The following is a 9,464-nucleotide window of genomic DNA, read 5'->3' as shown; positions in this document are numbered from 1 at the left end:
CTATTAAGAGAAAGATACAGGTCTAAGTTTTCATTCATTGGTAATTACCAGAGAAAATATGGATATAGTATATGACTATGGGTTAATGGCCCCCACCTATTGAAATTATTGAAAAGAGAGCATACTTGCAGTCCCTGTACTGAAGACAGTAGAGTGAGGGCAAGGCAGAGAGAAGAACTTGGATTTAATTTTCCAAGCTGTCTTCCTGAAATGCCGCACCAGTGGATAGAATTGGTATTGCACATTTCCAAAACCAGGTCCATAGTCCTTTCACTGCTGGAGGAATCAGAAAAACAGGAATAAATCTTGTTCCTTTCACAAAAAGGTGTGCGATATTCTTCCACTACTGTCAGCGAATTTGTTTTCTGGGTGTCCAGGAGAATAAAAGCCAGAAAAAGAAATGGAAATATATCATTTTTATTTCACTTAAAATAGAGTCAGGAAAATGAAAGGAGATAGCACCTTCTAGGGGTTATAGTGGCACTGAGACTAATCTGCCTGTCTGGAGGTCGGCCTGCTGGTTCTGTTACTGAATACTGGCTCCCTGCTGCTGATCTGTTAACAGTGCTGCCACTTCCCTGGGAGACGTCCAGACACCTGTGTCTATATCTTGTCGCTATGCATCCTTCCAATTTCTGTAGGTACTCCACAGGAAAGAAAGACATACACCGAGTCTGATCTAAGTAGCAGTGTTTCTGCTAGTTAATCTATGTTTCTTTACCATGCAGATAACATAGAAAATAACTGACAACATTTATAAGAAGTAAATACTATTCAATTTTGTTCACTTTACCACAAAAAGCCTGCTTTTGCTTATAATTAATATCACCAGTTCGGCTTAAACATGTTAAGTTAAAAAAATAAACCTTAATGAAAGTAAGCATTTTTTTAAAAAAAACAAGACTCGTGATAAAAAATAGTTTCTTCCTCTACCACTATTCATGACTACTTTCAACTCTCTTAGCCTTTCCCCCCTCATAGATGGCTTCATATTTTAAAATATTTTAATTTTAATATATTGATTTTTGGACATCATGATTTAATGATATTTAGCTTTTATATATCTCTGTCTCCTCAACAAACATTTGAAATGTCCATTAAGTGGTACAGACCAGGTTAGATGAATTACATGAATTACCTCATTAAATTTCACAAAAATCCTGTAAGTATATTGTATGTGTGTGTGTGTGTGTGTGTGTGTGTGTGTGTGTGTGTGTGTGTGTTTTGGGGGCAAGATAAATCCCATTTCTATAGATAAGGAAACTGAAGATCTAAGAAATAAGAGCTTTTTAGAAAAAACCCATTTGAATCACCAGAAGTTAAAGTGAACACTGAAAGAAACGGAATTTATTTTTTATAGCACTTTGTCTTTTGGTCAATAACTGATTTGCTATACCTCAAAAAACGCAAACAAAAAATCCAAAAGCACACCATAGATGCACAGGATCTCTACCCTGTGTGTGGTGTTCGCTGAGCTCCTGTGGTGGGGCAGGCACTGGATTGACAGTGCAGGGTAAGACAGGGTCTCTTCTCTTGAATAATTCAGTCTAGTAAGGAAGAGACTAATACTTGTAGCAATATATGAATGTCACTAAAACTATATTAAAATTTTTTATGGTAGAGAAAGGGATGATTAACTGTTTATGGGAAGGTCCAGGTAGCTTCACAGGGGAAGCAGGAACTTTTGTAATTGTGAAGGATAACTATTTCCTATTCCACTCTTTGTAAGGTTGGAATGGATATGGAATTAAAAAGGATTATACATTCAGACTATGAGGGTTGGGATTCATCACTGCAATATTATCAAAATGCCCCAAATAACAGTATATACAAGTAGCAATAGAAGGAGTAGCAAAAGTGGTAGGACTGAAATGTAATCCTAAGGTTTTTTTGTTGGTTGTTCCTTGGCTTCAAAGCCCTGTGCTCTTTGCTTCCCAATAGCTAGATTATACTCTCCCTTTATTATCAAAGTCCTGTTTTCCAATCTATGATTATCTCTTAAATTTATAACCAATTTTTACTTTCTTAATACTAAAGATACAGCTCAGGTATAGTATGTTTCGGAAAACTTATTACATTAAAACTATAACGTATTATTCCCTAAGAATCTACTAGTCCATGCTTTAGTAATCTCAAGTATGAGGGAAGTGTAAACAATGAAAAGAATATGGACTTTAAAGTCAAATACATCTGGTTTCAAATTCTGGCCCCAATTTTCTAGCTCTCTGAGCTTGAGTGAGTCACTTAACCTCTGAGTTGACTTTCTCTTGCATAGAATGTGAATAATAGTTACCTCACAAGGTATGATGAATGTAATTAAATACAGAAAATGCTTAATGTATTGTAGTAGGACCTCAAAAATATGTAAAATACAGCTACCAGATGAAGAAATTTATGGTATTCAACATCAGTGTCAGAGAAGGCTATATGTCAAGAGGAAACTTAAAATGAGACAGCATATTTAAAAGATTTAAAAATTCTCTTTTAGGTAAGTGAAGAGGAAAGGAGATCCATCCACAAATATTGGCATTACCTGCAGTTTGTTATTTTACAGGTAATATGAAAAGGTTCTTCTAGGTTTACGGTATCTGGGATTGCCTCCAAAGATAACCTAACATCTCCATAGCCAGGAGCCTAAGAGAAAAAACAACACGATTAACATCTATTACAAAATCTTTCCATTTTAATGACAGTACCACACCAATACATGCACTCAACAGTTGTTGGGTCCCCAAGCTGATGTTGAGAAAATATTTTTCAGTCATTCTACTGTTCTTCATTCTAACTTCCTTTGCTGCTATTACCTGTGGAATAGCATGATAGACCCTGACTGTTTTTGCTATAATTACTCCATTGTTCACTAGAGTTAAAATGAGTCTCATAGGTAGTCTGTAAAGAAATTTTAGGAGGTCTGAATCTTAAGGGGATGTTTTCCAAAGATACTGTAGCTTATACATCCATAACTCTAAATAGGTAAGTTTACTGCCTAAACAGAAAGGAGATAATCACTTAGAAATGATCCAGGAAGAAAACCATGTCTCTTCAGACATATGGGCAGGAATGGACCACAGAAACATCAAAGCTTGAAACGTTGCCATGGCAGAGGATAGCTAATTGCTACATTTAAAAATAGGCCCCGTGATACTAGACTTATTGGGGTGATTACTGTGTAAGTTATATAAATGTCTATAATCACTATGTTGTACAACTGAAACTAATATGATATTGTATGTCAACTGTAATTGAAAAATAAAAAGGCCCAGTGGTAATCATTTTTTTTTTCAAATTGTTACCGCAAACCGTTAAAGAAAAGTAAATTTTAGAATATATCTGAACAGGTAGTATTTATCACAAAAGGGGGATTCTGTAGCATAGTCTAATTAGCACAACAAAAAGAAGACTGGTAGCTACCCCTACATTCAGAGCAGAAATCCACTAAAATATCCAACCAATGCTTACAAGGTAATTTTAGTGGGACTCACCTTCTGGGTTTCAGATGACTCAGAATTAAACATCTTTTAAAAAAAGGGTATGAACTGAGTAGGTGACTGTACAAAGAGTTTAGGATGTTGCAAAAAAGAAAACTTTAATATAATGAAAGTCAGATGTACAGTGAGTGTGAATTACCATAGGAGGGAACAACTGATAGCAGTTATTTTAATTTCTGTTTGGGAAAGTAAAAAAACTATCAAGTAAAAATTAATATTTGCATATTGTTCATTAATCTTGATACCAATTTTCTACCTAGAAGATCAGTGAAATTATTAGTCTTTTATCTCTAATTCTCTTTATAGTGCTCTGATTTTAAATGATAGACCTAGGAACATTTATTTTTATTTATTTTTATTTTTTTAAAGATTTTTTTTTTTAATTGGGTAATTGGGGGGATGGGAACAGTACTGGGGAACCAGGGGAAGGGGAACAGACAAGCTGCCGTCGTCCCCGTTCTTCAGTCTAGTTGCGGAGGACACCGCCCCACCGGCCCAAGTTGGCACCATCACTGCGCTCCTCCCCGGCGAGGCAGATCAGTCGCCGGCTTCTGGACGGCCGCTCACTGCGGCTGCTGGCCGCTCACGCTGGCTGCTGGCTACATATGGCAGCCCATGGCAACCCACTGCCACAGGGACTGCAGCCTACGCCGTCGCCAGCGACCCACGGCAGCCCAGCTCCAGGCTGAGCTGCCGTTCAGCATCCCAGCTGCAGAGGGCAGCGTCACTGGCCCTCACATGCGGGATCCGAACCGGGGCCCTCCGGCATCCCAAGCGAGCTCTCAACCATCGCGCCACTCGGCCGGCCCCAGGAACATTTAAATTGTTCGAACTACCTACCACCTCCCATACCAAAACTCCCACCGAAGTTTTGTTCCAGACTCACCATTCTTTGAAGTTGGCTGGTCTGTAATCTTCCCCTTTCACCTAGATTGGTTTTCCACACAATATCCAATTTCCCGATTACTGTTACTCCCTTAATGATGCCTGCTTTTTCTGCAAACTCCTTCTTGGGTTTTAGGCAGTACAAGTACTGGCGTGTATCCATTGGCTGTAAATATGTTCTTGACCCAAACGTAGTTACACTGAGAGGGATGGAAATAGAGATGGAGAAAATTCTCTAGAATCTTTTAAAAGAAAAATCATGGCTGTAATTGTACCTCTTGACAGGAAGTGAATAATTTACCATCCAAAGATCTAGAACAGCACAGCTCAGTGGTTTCAACACAAGTGAAAAGAACTTGGACTGAGAAGATTTATTTTTAATTTTTTTCAGTTGATATGGAAAATCTCAAGGTTCTTTGTAATAGAATGGAATATATTACCTAAAATATTGAATGTGTATCAAGTAACTGAAAAAATTCAATAGAAAGTAGAACTGTAAGTATCCTTTGTTTTCTCTACAATTACCAAAGAAAATAGTTAAGAATAAGAAGAAACATAACATTATAAACTAAGTAATCATTTCCAAAAGATCAGGAAGAGAATGGTAAATTGTTTTCCCCAATGGGTGTATGGGAGGCTATAAACTTTTCTATATCTAACCACTGTAACAACATAAAAGTAAACAGTTCATTCTTGATTAAGAGTCAGGTACTTTCTCCAGCTATTACCTTCTTATCCATATTAATGTCAATACTACATTTATGTATTCTTATTCTAAATTACCTAAAGACATATGTATTTCATTTTCACAAAACATTAAATCTTCCATTCCTACGCCCACTCCTTTTGATGTTGGGAGAATATTTCTTCTTAAAATTCCCCCTCATCCTTACCCTTTCTAACTTCTCCATCATTCCTCCCCATGCCTCAGTTTTATCATTTGCAGGAAAAGATGAAAGGTTCCATTTTTACTTCACTGAATTATTATGAAAATTAACAGAACAGTTATTTAAACAGTAAAACATAAAATGCAAACAACTAGGATCTTTAATTTTTATGAATAGGGAGAGTACAGATTTTTAGGACAGTGAAATTATTTTGAAATATACAGTAATGGTGGACACATGTCATTAGATTTGTCAAAACCCACAGAATGTACAACACGAAAAATGAACCCTAATTTAAACTATGGATTTTAGTTAATAATAAGTATTAATATTGGTTCATCAATTGTAACAAATGTGCCACAATAAAACAAGACATAAATAATAGGACACTGTGAGTGGGGAGGGAGTCATGTGGAAACTACTTTTGCATCAGTTTTTCTATGAACATAAAAGTTTTCTAAAACAATAAAGTCATTAATTAAAAAACAACTACAAACCATCCAAGAGTAACATACGTTAGAAAAGTTCATACGTTTCAAAATAAGAACAAATACTTCATAATTCATATTTACCATTCTCCAGCTTGGTTGACTGAATTTAATTCTGCTACATTGTACATTATAGATGGCTCCAACGAAACTTTCTCCATAAACATGGGTGAGGTTGTAATATTCTGAATCTGGGCTTCCAGAAATACTTCATCAGTCTGAGGATATGAAAACAATATCCACCAAAGTGTGATGGTATTTAAAATATTAACCTCAACAAAAATATCTGATCTATATGAAAAAAAATATTAACCACAAATGTGATTAGTTCATGCCTGCAAATCAAAGTTATCATAATGCAAGAAAATAAATCTTCATCCTAATGTGATTAACAGGGGCAAAGTCAAGTGTTAGTCAACTGATAACTTGTCAAACAATGGATAGGGGATAACTACAATACTTTTTGTATTAACATCCAAAAAATATTTATTTAACTGGAATTTCATTCACAAGTATCCTAAATCTTTTAGTAAGTCATTAAAATGTTAAAATGAAATTTAGTATGAATATACTGCTGCACCTATCATTTTAGTAATATGTTAAGATAATTAGGTTTTTGTAATAACATTGGAGCGTAATATAACTTCAATTGTCAATACTACTTCAATTTAGATAGTATAGCGACCACTACTACAGTGAATTATCTATTTTGTATAATCTTACAGAATTTAACTTTAAAACTGTTAGTGGTCATTAGTAATTTCTTGGTTTATTTTAAAAGTATATTTAGAGCTAAAAAATATGTGAATTATACCTGACAATCTTAGAACTTTTAAATAAAATAAAAGCTATTTTGTAGCCTTAGTGATGGTTTGAAAACTGATGCTACTCAGTAGTATTTTAGTCAATGGATAATTTAAATAAATATTTTTACAAAAATTTTTTATTCCCTGATTATGTTAAACATCCTTCTTTTTTATGCTATTTGATTATTATTTTTGTGTGTGTAATTGAAGGATAAGAAACAACTTGGTTCATTTTTTAAACTCACCTATATAAAAATGATATACTAAAGATATTCAAGTATTAATTTGTTCAAAAGTTTCATAGCAATATACATGCATATAGAAATAAAACAAAATTAACTATGACCAAATCATTTGGCACTTATAAGTTTTTTAAACAGTAAATCCAGGGAAATGGAAATCATTTGCAAAAATATAATGATGAAGGTATAATCTACTGTATTATTATCTAAAATAAAATAGATTCTTTAGTCCTTGGCACATGAGCTCAAATAAAAACAGAAATACGATGATGTATTTATCAGTTTAAAAGAATATACCATTTAAAGGCATTTTTCTGTTAATTTTTCTTAAAAAACGAAAACCAAAAACTACATATATATCCCATCAATCCATTGCTTTAAAAATAACCATAGACCCACATTTCAGTTTTAAAAATTCAATTTCTGCATAAATTTAGGAAGAGTTTAGATAAAATGAAAGAAAAACAAGCAGCATAATGGAAAATTAAGTTAGTATGAACAGTTAGTACAAAATAATTAGACATTTGAAAATTTAAGAATTCAGTGCTAAGGCAGTTGTTATTATGTACATAATGTAACACTGCATAAGCAAATACTGCATATATTAAATAGAAATTCGACAATATGGTTAGCCAACTTGGACAAATTTGTTTTCTTCAGTTTATTGTTGTCAAAGGGCCATCTTTACCTGACCCAGACTTAAAACTAAAACCACTGTGTTTGAAAATAAATTTGTTTAGAGAACTTAAGTAGAGTAATTTATACTAAAATGGTGAAAATCCCAAGGTTATTTTAAACAAGGTTAACATGCCTCTTCTAAAAAAACACCTATGGGAAAACACTAAATGTGAGAATATAATTGTTTTAGTATGACAATTTAATCTCTGATCACTTTTTCTCACAGAATAAGACAATCAATAAAAAAAAAGTACAAAAAATATATACATTTTTTTCAAGTCAAACAGGTGTTATTCACAACTAACTTCTTTTTCCACTATGTTTTGTGAAAAGCAGTTAATTAGACAGAGATCAAAAAGTGGTAAGGTAAGCATATAAATTTATAATAAAAATCAAATTACCACAGAACTGAGGTCACTCTAATGGGAAAATAAAAAGAAAAAATTAGAAAAATCAGAATTAAATGTTAAAGAAAAAGAATAACTTTAAAATAAAATGCATTTCTGCATTTTTAAAAATTTACTATATAAGACAGCATTAGTAAAACAAAAGTAAACAGAAAGCAACATAAAGAAATACGACAAATCATTTTTCTAAAAAGGTGAAACTGCGAAGGTTAAATGAATAGAGAAGAACACTGTCGGTGAATACCTAAACAGGAGCAAATATGCAAAGGCACATCTTGGGAGAGAGGTATATCTCATGTCTTGCTAGTTCTACAAATTCTTTACCTACATTGTAATTCTTCATGTATTACCTAAGATTCATATATACTATCCTCCACACTTAGAATGGACACACTGTAGAGCTTCTCCTAAATTTATCTAATAATGGAATCCTTTTTTCAAGGAGCATCTTGGGAGATTAGGGTTCTATGGATCATACTTCAGGGAATGCTGGGCTAGACCACCTCAGACTAAATTTAGTTTATTCTGTTCTTGTTAATAGATTTCATAGTCTTTTTTTTTTTCATATATATTTCTAAAGCTACCTATTTATCAAGAGCCATCTCAAATGTCCTTCTAGCTGGAAATCATATTTCACCTCTGTATTTTCTCATAGTATTAGTACACTTTATGATCTAGTGGGGGAGGGATGCTTATATTGCAGTTATGTCACACCTGTCTCTTCCACTATATCTAAGTTACTTGAGGATTGGGAAGGTGTTCAGCTTATATATTCCTCTTCAGTACCTGGCATGGAGCTCTGTACCCAGCAGGCGACCAAACGTTTGAATCCTAGCTTTTAATGTCACGGATCTTGCAAAGCTCTTATTTTACTTTATTATTTTTTAAAGATTTTATTGGGAAATTGGGGGAGGGGAACCACATTGAGGAATCGGGGAAGGGGAACAGACACGTTGCTGTCCTTTTGTTCTTCAGTCTAGTTGTGGAGGACGTCACGTCACTGGACCATGTTGGTATTATCACTGCGCTGTTCCCGGGTGAGGCAGTTGCTCGTCGGCCACTGGATGGCTGCTCTATGCCGCATATGGCAGCTCATTCTGGCTGCCAGTCACTCATGGTAGCCCACTGCAGCAGGGGCTGCAGCTGACTCATGGCAGCCCAGCTCTAGGTTGAGCTGTTGTTCACCATCTTAGCTGTAGAGGGCGCAGCGTCACTGGCCCTCATGTGGGATCCGAACCAGGGGTCTGCTGCTCAGAGCTTGGCACTCCCAAGTGAACTCTTAACCAACGCGCCACTCGGCTGGCCCAAAGCTTTCTTATTTTAGAAGACTACAACAAAGTTTCTCAAAAAACCTTGTTTCCCTTTAGGTGATTCACATATTATTAGAATTCCTAGAAACAGCATAAAAAATGTTCCCAACAAACATAGGGCTAATTATAGTTGTTGCCTGAGGACTATGGCATGGAACAATAATCATAACCTACTAATATTAGAGTGGTTTACTAACTCCTATACTTTCCCTGAATTTCCTAGTTGGGGGTCATTAGAGTCGGCCTCAGGTTACAGGCTGAACAATATTTGTT

The 9,464-nt window shown here is 34.8% G+C and overlaps 1 protein-coding gene across 4 annotated transcripts in view; it reads right to left on the bottom strand.

The window, feature by feature from the left end:
• TRAPPC13 (trafficking protein particle complex subunit 13) overlaps positions 1-9,464 on the bottom strand; it is a 39,290-nt gene that overhangs the window by 1,482 nt on the left and 28,344 nt on the right. The window contains exons 8-12 of one of the 4 annotated variants that reach the window (XM_019652427.1): positions 7,876-7,893; positions 5,833-5,966; positions 4,375-4,573; positions 2,534-2,634; positions 126-276 (exon numbers count right to left, since the gene is read on the bottom strand). In XM_019652427.1, coding sequence (XP_019507972.1) covers positions 126-276; positions 2,534-2,634; positions 4,375-4,573; positions 5,833-5,966; positions 7,876-7,893 — 603 coding nt within the window. The remainder of the gene's footprint in view (positions 1-125; positions 277-2,533; positions 2,635-4,374; positions 4,574-5,832; positions 5,967-7,875; positions 7,894-9,464) is intronic. The other 3 variants (XM_019652428.1, XM_019652430.1, XM_019652431.1) reach the window with 3 other exon arrangements.

Source organism: Hipposideros armiger, unplaced genomic scaffold (assembly GCF_001890085.2).
Source record: "Hipposideros armiger isolate ML-2016 unplaced genomic scaffold, ASM189008v1 scaffold_179, whole genome shotgun sequence".
NCBI classification, from domain to species: domain Eukaryota; kingdom Metazoa; phylum Chordata; class Mammalia; order Chiroptera; family Hipposideridae; genus Hipposideros; species Hipposideros armiger.
This window is presented reverse-complemented; position numbering and strand designations above follow the sequence as displayed.